The 14,957-nt window shown below is 39.2% G+C and overlaps 1 protein-coding gene across 2 annotated transcripts; it reads right to left on the reverse strand.

Annotated features, from left to right (window-relative positions):
• Window positions 1-3,977: 3,977 nt before the first annotated feature.
• LOC115687302 (MICOS complex subunit MIC60, mitochondrial) lies at window positions 3,978-14,358 on the reverse strand. Of its 2 annotated transcripts, none has more exons than XM_030612815.2 (12): window positions 14,232-14,358; window positions 13,940-14,003; window positions 12,678-13,373; window positions 12,139-12,252; window positions 11,866-12,018; window positions 11,586-11,663; window positions 8,740-8,832; window positions 8,514-8,633; window positions 6,819-6,896; window positions 6,496-6,675; window positions 5,177-5,278; window positions 3,978-4,790 (listed from the first exon to the last, which is right to left on the reverse strand). In XM_030612815.2, exons 1-12 carry the CDS (start codon window positions 14,237-14,239, stop codon window positions 4,557-4,559), a joined length of 1,920 nt encoding a protein of 639 aa, XP_030468675.2. In that variant the 5' UTR covers window positions 14,240-14,358; the 3' UTR covers window positions 3,978-4,556. The 2 variants fall into 2 exon arrangements, with proteins under 2 accessions (XP_030468675.2, XP_030468674.2); XM_030612814.2 differs by having other exon boundaries at window positions 12,678-13,376.
• Window positions 14,359-14,957: the final 599 nt, after the last annotated feature.

The following is a 14,957-nucleotide window of genomic DNA, read 5'->3' on the forward strand; positions in this document are numbered from 1 at the left end:
CTATTTTGCCGTATTTGCTATTTGTTTTAGTTTATAAAAGAAATAAAGCCCAAAAAAAAAAAACCGGTGCCACTTAGACCCTGGAACCAGACCTAAAAAACTGAGTCGGTTGCAAGACAAATAAGATAAGTTCTATATTCCAAAAACTGGGAACCGGTTTTAATAGGATAGATTCCATATACCATATTCGAAATCTACCCATCCTGCAACCGATCACCCCTAGTTCAAATTCAACATCCATATTGAATCTAAACGGGGATCTTAAGCAATGGCGGGCTGGAGCTAGATCAAGAGTAACGAAATTACTGCTTGATTCACATATCCTTTTTTACTAGATTAAAGAGTATCCAAATCACTGATCCTACTCGTATAACGTGAAGACTCGAGTCAACGGGAAGCCAACCGTCTGCTGTCATCAACAGAGAATAGTTGGGGGCAAAGCGGCTCAAGCGTCCATCGAAGCCAAGCCGCTGGAGAAAAGTTGGCCTTTAGGTTTTGCTTGGTTGGCTGGAAAAATAATGTGCATGCAGATATTTTTAATGACCAAAAGACAATCAAGAAGGTCCAGGACAATAGGATGACACCTAATATTTAGGTTATTCTAATTTTTCAGCAAATTTAAGTTGTAATTCCTTGAAACAAGAGAACCCATTTTCTTCTTGAACTGAAATAAGCAGCTATTCACTTTCATATCATGGACTGTGATCCTAAGCCAATGGGTGCTTGTAACTTTTTAGGGGTTATAATTGCAATATCTTTGCTTCGCGTAATTTCTTTTATGTCGGGTTAAAAGTCTGGTGAATATCCTAATTAGATCGGGAAAAAGATTATCTCGCGCGCGCAAAAGATGAACCGTGCTCGCATATGTTAAAAGCGAAGGGGAATTCTAACTATGTCCCCGTGGAATTGCTTGGAAGCCGCTCTGCTTGGAATGAACAACGGCATTGCACAAATTCCTCGAAAGTGATGGGAGCAAAAGTTGGTAGTTGTATTTCTAACGTATATATAAATTGTTTATATATGTCATTGTGTACTACCGGTGGCGAAAACTATAGGCAATAATGGTTATTTTGCCTATGTTTTTGACTTTGTTTAATGTGAAGATCAACTTTGCCATTGATTATTATCAGGTTATCCTACACGCTATTCAGCCGTTATCATGACTGCTTTCTTCACATTGACAAAAAATAGCAGGTACTCAGATTACATGTGAGCTATATGACTTAGAGTGGGGGACAACCATGGACTATGGATGTGTTCAGATACTTACAGTTTCATACCCACTTTCTTTCTATCTACCCCAATTTCCTTTTTATCATTTCATGCACACCCAACACATAGATTGAACCTAGGCGCTAATGAGAAATTATTAAATGTATATGGGCGATTTTACGTATTAAATTGAATCTAAATCGTTGAAAATAACAGATCCCACGTGGATCCTGTCGGTTCCGACCGCTCAGATTTAATTTTTGCGTACGCGTGTTAAATCCACCGAATTATTCCTCATGTGTTCGCGAGCCGAAATCAGGAAAGCGCGAAAATTAAAATTATTACTTTCCTCCAATTATTTTTTTTTTGTGTGTGTTCATATGTGTTTTTAGGTGGGGCCACTTGACAATGATTGAGACTCTGCCCAACCATATGCTTATATATAAATATATAAAAAAAAGAAGGTTCAAATTGGAAGGGAACATGGACATGGAGCTGGAGTTAGTTGGGCTGTAGCCCTTCAATCCCCATGTTCTCAAATTTGATTTTTTCTTTTTTAATTATAGAAAAGTATTTTCATGAGAAGTGATTGCCCAACGTTCGTGATTAAGACCGTCGAAGAGATTTTCCCTCTTTTTTAAAAAATTCTGAAAATAATGGAAAGACAATGCATCGTTTTCTAGCCAGTAACATAACAGGTGTACCGTCGGTTGGAACTTTTGGAAGGGCATACACAATCATTTTTTCTTAATTTTTTAGTAATCTGGCACCTGCAATTACTTTATTATGTGCACGCTTAGAATAATCAATAACCGAACTACGCATCGATGAAGAGAGTTATTGAAAGAGTTCTCATATCGATATTTAAAGTTCAACTGAATCGTAGAACTTGTCTTTTATACAATTAAGTTGTAAGACTTACAGGTAAATGTTCAATCGAAGCCCTCTGTTGAAGGGAAGAATATTAACAGTTTCCCGTGCTGTACACCATTAGCGTCGCGACATGCCATTAGGTGCAGCGCTATCACATGATAAAAGGATTTGGATCGAACATTTGCATAGAGTTTCGAGATATGACTACATATGCACAATTAAAAAGTTCGGAGATTCACTAGCAATTCGGCATAAGTTCCGACCCTTGTGACTGACGTTGCGATGTGCATGTAAATGTATACATTTGTTGCAAGAAAAATATAAAAAAAAGGTATCCCACCTTTTATCCAATGATTATATATATATATATATATATATATATTATTGCATTTGAAAACACTAAATATATGTAAGTTTTACCTCGAAGATCTCTTTACACCTTCACAAGAATTATCCTCGTGCCCCTATTTACAAAAACATCATCCCGAAATCCTAAATTATTTTACAGTTATGCCCACCAAAACATTCAAAAGTCACCCACCCATGGGTAGCTCAATTGGTTAGGGCGTACTTGGGATTGTAGTTCGAACCCCAGGGTTCGTAGTCGTTACTTGGGATTCTTAAGTGTGGCGCCGTGGTGGTGGGTCCTCAATCCTAGTCTCCCCCGAGGAATAGTCGAGGTGCGCGCAAGTTGTGCGGGGGCACCTCGGTTACCAAAAAAAAAAAAAAACATTCAAAAGCCAACTTAAAAGACAAATCACCCAAATCCTGAACGAGATGCTAAACTGACCTTACAAGGATGGACAATTTGGTTCTTTCAATGTGGGGTTTTTGCTCAGGGGTGCGCGAATGGTCTTTTCGAAAATGAAGGTATGTAAGTGGTCATTAGATCAAAAGCGAGGTGTATTCTTTATATTTCCTTAATTGCACATTAAAGAAATCGCAGTCACCCAAGGATGTTAGCGCTTCCGAGAGGATACGATGCAAAGAATATTCCCATCTGATCTCGAGCAGTTGAAGCTAGGACTTCACTTTCAGCGATCACAAAGCAAGTCACATCAGGAATGCAACCCCCACCCAACAAGTTTTGAATCCTACAATGTCAACAAAAGAATCGAAAACAAAAGCACAAATCGAATGTATAAGACTAACAAGATTGAATACGATTGAAGAATGTCGATGACATTGGTTCTCTGTCATTTATTTTGCGGAGCTAGTGTTCAGGCCGAGTTTGCCGCATGCCACGGGCATCGTCGCGCGTTTAATTTGCTAAGATAGCGTGACCTTTTCATCGCTCGACTCGATTTTCTTTGTGTCGTGGTCTATTTGCAAGCACTCAAGGTCCATTTGACTCTTTTTTTCAAGTCTTGGTTTTCACTAATGAAGTTTGAGGCCGCTTCCTAAACCACAACACCGTTGATGCTGATCTTACTCACACAAATCGATAGTAGCAAGTTTACAAATCAATGCCCGCTCCGGTTGACCTCAGGAATATAGAAATAATTATTATTTAGTCATTTTTTGCCCTTTTTTTTTTTCTTTTTTAAGTGTATTCCCACATGCATTTGAACTTCAAAGCACGTGCACCACGACAGGGAGATGGAGGAATTATTAGGCATTCTGAGACATCGAAAGACCAACTACGACTGACAAGCAAAAGACCCAACTACCATTCCCTGTCATTTGTTATCTATTGGGTCAAGATTCTTAAAATGGGACAACAATTGAGGAGGAAAAGGAAACAAGTCTAAGACAAATCAACGCACATTAGAAACTTGCGAAAACTTGCCAATTTCACTCATCCGGTACATGGCAGTTACGATTGCATCGCTGCATATGTCGATGGCGATTACGGAATGATGACTAGATGAAAGAATTTATCGAGTTGGGAATACGTTGAAAAGAGGACAGAACGATTTCCAGACCTAAAGCTTACTGTTTAAGTGGGTCTTATTCAGTTTCACATTACTAAACAATAGATTGGCTGCACAATTTCTTGAACCCATAATCCATGAATAGGGTACAGGAATCCATCTGCCGACCGGCAAGGAAGGTATGAGTTTCCGTTCGGTTGAACAAGTTCTCATCAACTTCAGGGAATCAAAGGGTTCACCAGGACAAGCATATCCTCATCCTCAATACACCATCAGTCTGACAAGGTAAACTGATCCTCGGGGAAAAAGAACTTTCTATGCAAATTTATGAGAAGATTTTCTTATTCAAAAAGACTACAGACAGTTGAAGTAGGACAACCTCAGAACAATTCCTCATAACTGTTGAGCCGTTGAGAAGGAATAACGAAAATGGCTCGCCAAACTGAACAGATATGTTCAGGTTCAGTAGCCAAACTTGTGGTGTTAAAAAAGCCACTCAGTCCTATTTCAGGACATTGCTCAATTTTTCTCGATGTATCTTTATGAGGGTCGCAGATATTATGGGACATGCCTCAAGTGAGATTACGTTATTGCAGTTTAAGTGAGGCTAACTGAAGTGGCAAATGACTGAAGCAGAGTTAGGGCTTGCTCGGCAATTGCCCTATTTCTTGCCTGCCTGACCCACACACGGACTATCTCGGCTGCTTGGCTTCCTTGTAGACCTTCGTCAAGAGCATCTGCTGCTTCAGCAAGTTTCCCTTCTGCCAAGTAGCTCTCAACTCTACTAATGATAGATTCGATCCCATCACCAGAATGGCCACCTTCTTTGATCTATACCAAAGTGGAAAACATCTTCAGCTTTTCAGTGAAATCTAATGTTGCATCCCAATATTCCATAGAATTAACCTATATTCCCAATGGTTGCTAAGTTTGCACATCCACAACATATATTTCTTATTGTTATTGCATAACGTGTCTCTGGAGAAAATCACAGATATAATAAGCACTAACAGGGGTTAAAAGTTAAAACTAATTTTGATAGAATGGAGTTGAACTAATTTTTATAGAACAGAGCTCCGTGAATAATCTATGCATTTATTGAAAAAGACGCTAATATATAGGTTAATTTTGTAAGCAACCTCTTACAATAAAAGCACACATCATGCTGATTTGAAAACTAATCAAGGAAAATTGCTGAATGTAGATTTCTTCCTCACCTTCAACCATGAAGCGACACGTGCTAAAGAATGAGCCAAGATGCCACCACCTCCAGGTGGAATAAGGCTAAAGTGTCGCAGCGTCCCTTTTAATGTATCAAACTATAGGAAGCAGAGTGTTAAGAAGACTTAGTAATTACGTTCCTCAAAGGAAGCAAATTCACATGCATACTTGTATACGAACGCATTTGTATCTCCATATCTAGCATAATTTTATAAATTAATCTCAACATATCACCGGTATCTGTCTCAATGGCTAAACATCATGTTGCTGCGTAAAGACTCTAGCTTTATAAGAAGATACACTTTGAGAGAACTCTAGAACCATGAGGGAAATAAGAAAACAATTCATGGAGATAAGAAGGAAGTCAGTAAGAAACTTGAGGCACCGCAATAAAATAGAGTATATTTCTCCTCTTATAGGGAAATAAATGCTGTTTGGATTAGTAACTGAGGAACAACAAAGCTATCTTAGAGCATGGCAGCCCAGCTGTAAGTATCGCAACACAGTTCAATTTGTGATTCAAATAATGATAATCCTTATGCCAAAGTTGAAACTTTAATTTGAGATAAATGTTTTGCTTTATCTTGCTCAGAAATTTTAAGAGTCATTTTAGTAAATAATCAAGGCAGTTGGAAGAGATTTCAGAGACTCAAAATGATAAATTTCATACACTGGATAAACTACTGGTCACATTTTCTTAATAGAGAAGAGACCACCAAAGCAGAACCCTTCCTTTTCTTCCCACTAGAAGCATTTCATCAAATGACGCCAGAATCATTATTGAAGAAGCAAAGGGAGGGGCATCTCATGGGTAAAGCTCGTTTTATTATACTAGGAGGGAAACACGGGAGAATAGGGAGTAGGGTGAGATTTTACTGAATGCCCTACAGTGCACAAATTCCGTCAGCTCTACCAAGCAAAAGTGCCAACGAAGAACTACGTGCTGAATGAACAAAATAGATTGAGCTTTGAGAAACAGAGTACCATATTTGCTGTTAAAAAAATAAGAAAACAGGAAAGTTCAAGCATATTAATAGTGGAACTCTAACTGATCCCACTACCTACTATTATGCTCCCTTTAACCAGCCTAACGGTTAATAAAAAGAAAACACATAGGGAATCCAACAAACAGGGACGAATCTTTAGATCAAGTGGCCACTATCAGCAGAAGTAAGGACAGGTTATTAGCTTTTTCATCAATGCAATCTTCTTAAAGAAAATTCACAAGAGGTTAGACAGGATTAAGTTCCGAAGAATTACAGCATTGTATAAACCCACCAATTTCTAAATCTTTATGGTAAGAGAAATATCTCACCTGATGGTTCAATTGCAACATGGTATCAGAGCCATGGAAAATTGTTTCTTCCGGAAGAGATGATAAGACTAAATCCAAGACTGAATCCTTGTCTATACCTTCAAGATAAGTTTGCAAAGCTTCTATTTCTGCCTTAATAGGCAGCCCTTTGGAAAGAGCATCTTCTAGTGCAAGTGCTCCCTGAATGACAACACAGGCAGGCAGACATAAATATGTACGCTAGAAAATTCAAAACTACACCATTTGAAGCTGATATCCGAAGCCAAAAGTATGGAAAGGTCGGGAAAAAAAATATGCGGGAGACAAACGAAAAGAACCATTACCAAAGCCAGCTTATGAACAGAATGACTCTGCCGAGCCTCTTCAGATCGAGCATAAAATGCCATGCATAAGGCATTTATCTACAAATCAATATAGATATCCATCAAACGTCATTTCATTTACATATATCAGTGCTTTTTGAAAAAGAGTGTTCATCAGAAATGCATTAAAGCAAGAAAGGAAAAAAAACACTACTGATACAAAATGGCTATTTATTGATAAATGGGGATGGTAACATATGAAGAATTCTATGCATGTAACCGGAGATGGTTAGGTTCAACCATGCTTTTGATAGCAGAGCTTTCTCATGCAAAGCATTGGAAAGCTTAAACTGAGAGCTGCACAACCCTCTAACTTAGGCATACACCAGTAATAAAGACGGATATATGCTGAACTCAATAAAACTATAATGACCTGATGTAAGGCCCTACATAAAGCAAGCCAGACCTAAGCAGAATATTGTCCAAATATAATTGTTATGCATGCATAAGCAACACATCCTATAAGTAAGGTTAATGGCCAGGAAAACAACTGGTTTGCTTTTTATAAATGATAATGTCTAATTCCAGTTCTCTGGAGAATACAACGAGAATGTCCTCAAAAGAATAAGACCAGAAAAAGAGGAATAGAAGACAAAAACAAGGATGGAAAAAACAATCAAAAAAGGTGCTTCTCAGACCAAAGGCAGCTATATTTACCACTTCCAATTTTTTACTAATTTTCAGGTCCAAGCATACTGATCCATCGAAAGCATCGAAGGGCAAACAACTGCATTTAGGCCAACAGATGATTGTAAAAGTGCTTGTTTTCTTTTCTTTATCCTCTGGTTTCTTCTACTCCATGAGGTTGATTGGAGTGGAAAAAGCATACCCAGATTATCAGCAATGCTACTGCATGACATGTTTAACTCAATTTGATTCTCCTACATCTTTCTCCATGTTTTTTTTTACCACAGCTAACAATTATGCAGCTAATTAAAACTTAAATCAAACAGGCCCAACTTCCTAATTTATTGCAGCTCGATTACAGTGAAGAATTTAATTGCATGGAAAGTAAGAATCTTGCATAGTTTGTACTAAGTTGCCCTCGAAATTTCTCTCACTCCCCTGAATGTAGTAGATGTTATTTAAGAATATACAGCTACTCTCCAATGATTGTCCACTCAATTAATTACCAATCCTTCTTCCACAGAAAACATCAGGTACCTTCCAGTTTTGTTACACTCATCGGTACTCGTGGGCTAGTAATATCAAGTAGCTTCTGCATGTGCTGATTCCAGAAATTTGCACTGGGAAAATTACCAGCATTTAGCTTTTCAGCTATTGTATCAAGAAATGAGCGTGACGATATATCTTATTCCAAGAGCCAGACTCATCAGTGCACAGTGCAGAAATGATTCCCTCATACCTAGTATGCATGCTCTTTCCTTATAATCCTGAAGTGCACAAAACAACCTTTAACAAGATGCTTTTGCAATGGAATATCTCTAGGTATTACCTAATGTTGACACCTAAATTTTAATTGCCCAATTAAAGGGGCCGCGCCGCGGGGAGGTCGCGACACCTAACATGTTGCTTTATATGAACACTTTCTTCAGTGTAATAGCAATGTTCTTTGCAAACATTATACATCAAAGTTATGCCTAGCAAATGAAATGCAAATAAATTTCTCAAATTTACGAAACAAATTACGCATACATGGAGATTCGCTTCCGCCATTTTCTCAATCTGAGCAGCCTTCTCACGTGCAATTGCGGAAACCATTTCTGCTTTTGCCAATTCCTCCACTTTTTTCAGTTTCATTTCTGCTTCACTCTCCTGTAATATTTTAAACCAGCGATGTGAGTTCAACCTTTGCTAATGCAGAAGTCAAAAAACAAAACACAGATGAGAAGACTTTTAACAGGAAAAGGTCAGGTTGCACCTTTTGCTCTAGTTCCAGTATGTGCTTCTCTTCCAACTTCTGCTGAAGAGCTGCCAAAGCAGCTGCTGCTTTTGCCCTCTCTCTTTTCAATTCCTGCACAACCGGAGATTGTCACACCAGCAAAAGTGAGTCCTGTGTACTGAAATGATTATACACTGCATGCACCCTCTCAAACTCACTCGCACTTCATCGATCTGATGAACCAAAACAAAAGAAAAAAAATGCATATAATTACCCAGTATAGCAGCCAAAAAATCTAGGAGTACTACAAATTCCGGCAGGAGGTCAAAAGAACCAAATTGAGAAAGGCCCCGAAGAATTTGGGGCCATAACAATTCGTATTATCTCGTTTATAATTGAGGTTAATGTACATACAAAATGGACAAATACAAAGATATAGGAATGCCTTTTTTCAATTCCCTAAGTAACTTTCATAATAAAGCAACAAGGGGCATACCAACTTGTACTAGAAGCATCTCACCGCAAGCAGGGCTGAATCCGTCTATATATAAAACTCCAGATAGGAATTAGGATAGCGTAGGATTGTGAAGGACAGGTATTAACAAATCGATGAATTAAACGCCAGAACCCTAAGTAATTGCCACAAGTTGGCCACCTCAGCTGCTGCAACTTGGTCTGTATATTATAGGCTAAGTTGCAGCCACGACTTTGCCTTACTAGATCCATGAGAGAGAGAATGGGGGGTCAAGAGAAGGGAGAGGGACACATTCAGGCACAATCTATGTGCTCAACCAAATCACTGTTGCAGTTGCTCAGGATATAGCCCTGCTCAGATCAGAGATATGGTGACTTCGACAGTGACAATGGAAGACAATTGTTGGTAACACCAGGGAACAGGTTAAAAAGCCAGTACTTACGTTCAATTTTTTCAGTTTTTTTATTAATTTCTTTTGCCAGATAGGCTAAACACTTTCCAGCCCTTCAAGGCCAGATTCTACACATGGGCTATATCTGGGCTTATCTAAGACTATTCAGTCTGAAAGTCATCACCCAAATGCTGAACAGAAAGAGGTTATCCAATCTGGCCTGCGATATAATGCTCACCAAGCATAGCATAGGACATTCTGATTAGACACTAGGCCAAGACCCGATGCCTATATCAAACAAGACAAAATCAAAACACACAAACTTTACCCAGAAATGACAATTACAAGAGAAAAATTGTATTAAAATCAGATCAGGGCCATAAAGCACCTTCCAGCTATACATATGATCCCAAGAACCTCCTACACCAAACTGCATCAGTGGCATCATCCTCCAGATAAGGGCCACAAATAAAATGAAACCTGAAGCTGTCTTACCTGATTAGGTATCTTGTCGTGATTAATTTAACAATGCAATCTTTGTTATACTGCTCCTTTTACATGACGAGGAACATCTATTACCACAAGCACCTCATGCTTTATGTTAGCCAACCTCTTCTTCCACAACTTCTCAAAAGTCTGAAGTCTGCATCCTCATGGCCACTATAGAAGTAAAGCACCTAGCAAACGGATTCCAGTATAACCCAATACCTTAATAGCTAAAAGCTCCAGTAACCAACTCACGTGAAGCCAAACCAATACCGGCTAGATAAATTTCCCAGTGCTCATAGTCTTCCACTAGCTCAGAAACTTGAGATTCCATCCTCCCAAAACTTCTCTCTCAGGAAAAATATATATATCACTTCAAAGCATTGAAAGAAAGCTCTCTCTACTTCGTATGGCAAGAAAAGTTACTAGCCACTTAAAAACCAAACCATTTCACCTTGTTTATATGCCGCTCCTTCCAAACCAACTCATTTGTCCGCCATCAAGATATCCAGCAAAAATAATGCCTATTCCTTTTACTTTTAGAGTTTCAAGTAAGCTGTTTTATACCTTGTATAATAAAATCTTAAATTACTACAGCCTGAATGGCAGCATGCAATCATGATATTATTTAGTTACGTAAATGCATGTTGAAAATGGCTCTGACTCTGGAGAAAAAATCTAAGTGGAGCCACCTAAATTTGATACATAGGGCCAGACCATTTGATGCTCATGAAACTGATCCTGATTGCTTTTGATGCATATAAAACTTACTCTAAGCATACCACCTGACTGCTATCTCATCACCCATCTAACAGTCTTTTACGTAAATCGCTTGTCAAAGCTCCCCACATGTTGAATGAAGACCCACCTGACCCTTCCTCTTTCTCCAGTTAATTCTTATATAGTTTACATAACATCTCTGAGCCCATCATTTATCTCAAATTGTAGAAAAAATTATAGAGAATTAGAGATCGATATGCATCTTTTCTCCGCAGCACCAACCCCTGTGAACTCCAAGTTATTCATGCTTCTATGCATGCTGGGTTCAATGAATTTGCATCTAGAATCTCTCATCAAAACCTTTTTCCCTTAGCTAATTTTGCTTCAGGCCCCATTTCTGTAGATTTAAGACACATTCACACTCTCAACCTCCTACTATTTAGGACAAGAAAATTCAGGAACATAAAGATCTCATCAGATGTAGTGAGCCTTTGGTGAGATTTATATTCCTCACAATTCACAGACTTGAGGTTTGAACAGGGAAGAAACTACCTCAAACATTTGTACACCGACCAATCTATGTCGAGGTGTTCATTTTAAGCCCTCTCCCCCCGTCCACCCAGAAAAAAAGGAAAATAATGAAGAAGAAAAGCCACATGACTTTGAAGAAAATTATTTGAGAATGATTTTTCAAGCAGTACTTGTATGTAGATTCATGATATTCCGAAAACACTGCCTTATGCACTCTGAGATTTGATGAGCATACAGAATCAAAATACTATATGAAGACTAAAACATGGAAACAAGAACCACCTTATCTAGTAATGCAGCCTCTTCTGCATGCATAAGGTCTCTAGCAATTGCATCTTTCAAATCCTTCTCGTACTTCTCCTGAAGCACCCAAAAAGAGTTTAATTATTCAATAGACTCACCAGTTCTTAAAAAGTTGAGCAAAGTGAAGAGTAAATAAGAACAAGAGAGGATAATATTTATAATTTGTATTATATAAAATGTCTATTTTTGTAAGGGGAAAAAGATAGCACCACTAGGTGGTGAGAAATTCATGTCCCTAGTCACAAGGGTTTGTCCTTACCTTCATTTTTCTCTTTTCTTCAGCAAAATGACGAGCATCTAACTCAGCTTGTCTTTTTTCAGCCACATGAATTGCTTGTAAGAAATCAAGAATCAGTTTTCCATCTTTGGTAGCTACACCATCATTTGACTCCTCAATTGCACTAGCAAAAGCCTTTAAGTCAGGGAACAAAGATAAGTCAACAATAAACTTTCATAGAAAAGATAAGTTCACTATGAACTTCCATAAGAAATCAGCCTGGACTAAACAAAAACAATGCAAAAAATACAGTACCTCAATGTCAATGTCTCTATTGAGAGAAGGAGGAGATCTCTCCTCAGATTTATCCTTCAGATGATATGATTCGAGAAGAGAACCTGGTGTTTCAATAATATGACCAGATGCATCCTAGAAAAACATGTGAAAAAAAGAGGAATTCCAAATTAATCGACTTCTATCCTTAAAGCAATAAAAAAGCAATAAAAAAACTCCTATATACATAGAGAAACATAGTTTAACCAAGGTTATAGATCACCAGGGTACTAGTAGTCATGTCACCTCAGTCTCTCAGCTTTCCTGGCATTATTATAAAAGGCGTAGAGAAGATATCGTAGAAAGTACAAACTAAGATGGCATCTAAATGAGAGAAATAGAATCAGCTATTTCTAATACTTCAGGCAGCTACTACCAGAAGATGAAAAGAACCACTACAAGATAAAATTAGACAATATACTATTTATACAAGATACCATCACCAAACTAAAAACCTAGCAATCCATATGAAAGATATATGCAACATATGAGGGAGCGTTTAGTGAGCAATGACAAAGCACCTCCTGTCTCTCTTCTGCTACAAGATCCTGATGAGGCATTACTTTTGTCTCATCGAGATCGGTAACTGAACTAGCCTGACTGGATAATTGCCCAACTTCCTCATCTGGTAGCTTACTTCCGCTAATCATCGGGCTTTGTGTATCATGACTCCGTTCAGATGATACTGCAGAATCTGTGCTTTCAACATTAGAAATCATGTCAGCTGTGGGCGATTCTTCAAGTTGGCTCAAGGCATTACTTTCTCCAAGTGCGAATTCAGATTTATCCTGTGAGTGAGACTGAACATCAATCTCACTCTCGTTTAAAGCATCAGATCGCGGTGCAACTGGCTGGATGTCATCCTTTTTCCCATCACTCATTTGAGGACTCAAATCTTTGAGCACTTCACCACCAGTTAAAACTTTTTCCTCTTCAAAACGATGGAGGGACTTTGCATCTTGAGAATTTGCATCCTGATTTTTCAGATCAAGACCGATCCTAGAGGTCTCGAGAGAGTCATGCTTCTCTTTACCGAGCATATGATCTAAGTAGCCAGATTGATAAGCCGCCATGAAAGCAGCGCTAACAGCAATACCTCCCAAAATGAACTTAGGTAATGAACTTCCAGACTCAGGTGGCTTTCCCGGTTTCCCAGTCGATGCATTTTGTGGAGCAGCAGTCGAAAATTCCCTTCTTGAAGAAAGATATAAGGACCTCTGCTGAAATATCACCACCATAAATTAAGCACCATAAATAGATGGCAACGGTCAACAAAAATGATTCCTCGCACACTTGTCTAAGGCTCTCTTATACCAAAAAAAACCCAAGATTTCCCACACACCATGAACAGAGAGAACACGACGAAGTGCTAAAAACCTGGGGATTTTAAGAAGTGGAGGTCCTTGCAATGGAGTTCCCAATATTTAAACAAAAAAAAAACGCAGTGCATCCAGAATTAAAGTCAAAATTACCGAATCGTCATAACATTCCTATAAACCAAGTTTTCCACCTCTAGTGAAAGGGATTGATAGTGTGGAAAGTTAGCTCACTAGCATATCAATTATCAAGCAATACGATGGTATTCGACCATTGACATCCGGAATCAAACCGAACATAAATGCCAAAGCAAAATGCAATGACAAAGCAGCTTCCAGGACCCCTCAACCCCACCCGAGCGCAAGCCGCCGGGCGCAAATCACCACAAAACACGAGCTTCTCTAACCCGAAAGGGAAAAAGAACAGCAGGTATTCACGAAGCTCAATCGAACAGCGGCCGCAGTACCTGACCGGCGATTTGCCTCGGGATCCTTTTAAAGGATGGGCGAGCCGGCAATTCCAGAATCGACCTGCAAAATTCACCGCGAGAGCTCGGAATTCAACAACGTCGAAACGTCACAGAAAACGGACGACGCGAGCTAACGCGCATTCGCGCTATAAGAAGTTCAAGCATCAACACCATTGTCATCTCACACGGCAACGCACACGAAAGAGCGAGAGCAACGCCACGAACTCTCTCTCTCTCTCTCTCTCTCTCTCTCTGTTTCGGACAGCATCGTGCAGGAATCGGCTCTTACCGGATCATCTCCTCAGTGCAATCGTTTGCATTCGGCTCGCACCGTGGTGCTGTGGTTCGTCAATGGCGGATCGTTGTAATCGCAGTAGAGAGAGAGAGAGAGAGAGAGATAGAGAGAGAGAGAGGGGTTGGTTCTCGAGGAAGTGCGGCATTGTCTCTCGAGCCCTTAGTAGCAAGCAGAGCTGGGCGGGATCGGGCCGGGCCGGGCCGGTCCGGTTTCTAGAATGGATCGATTCCCGACCTAGAGTAAGGAACCCGCCCTGTGATTAAACCTGCCAAAACGGATTATGGATGCATTTCTGAACTCGTGTTCGCTGGGCCGAGTTGTTATATGAGTTAATTATTTTCGGTAAATGGGTCGTAAGTGAATTTAAACTGATAGAACCAAAAATAATATGGGCGTGACAAAATATTAATAACTTACTCGGGCTTAACCCACATTTATGATTCTTTCTCTGGCTTGCTTACTCCGTGCTCTACTTCAGTTCGGGTACGAGTAATCCTAAATTGAGTTAAATATGGAAGTGTTTAAGAAATATGAGGTAGGTATGGATTATTAATTTTGTATTGTGTGGAAATGGATCAAAACGGATTAACACATGTCAATTTGAGTCTGATAATTTTTTACCCAATTTGATCCACCGATTTGATGGGTCTGCCAATCACTCCCGATTAAAAAAGAATAAAATTGAGAACCGAACCGACCAGTTTCTATAACCGTTCCAAT

The sequence above is a fragment of the Syzygium oleosum genome, unplaced genomic scaffold (genome assembly GCF_021117445.2).
Source record: "Syzygium oleosum isolate NSW1041296 unplaced genomic scaffold, Sole_v2.1 Sole_v2.57, whole genome shotgun sequence".
Taxonomy (NCBI): Eukaryota; Viridiplantae; Streptophyta; class Magnoliopsida; order Myrtales; family Myrtaceae; genus Syzygium; species Syzygium oleosum.

Excerpts from the sequence above, each read along its gene's own strand:
- LOC115687302 (XM_030612814.2), bottom strand. Across the intron at positions 12,253-12,677 it reads TAGCAGAAGAGAGACAGGAG|GATGCATCTGGTCATATTAT; the intron begins GTGCTTTGTCAT and ends ATGTTTTTCTAG. Across the intron at positions 12,019-12,138 it reads ATAGAGACATTGACATTGAG|GCTTTTGCTAGTGCAATTGA; the intron begins GTACTGTATTTT and ends CCTGACTTAAAG.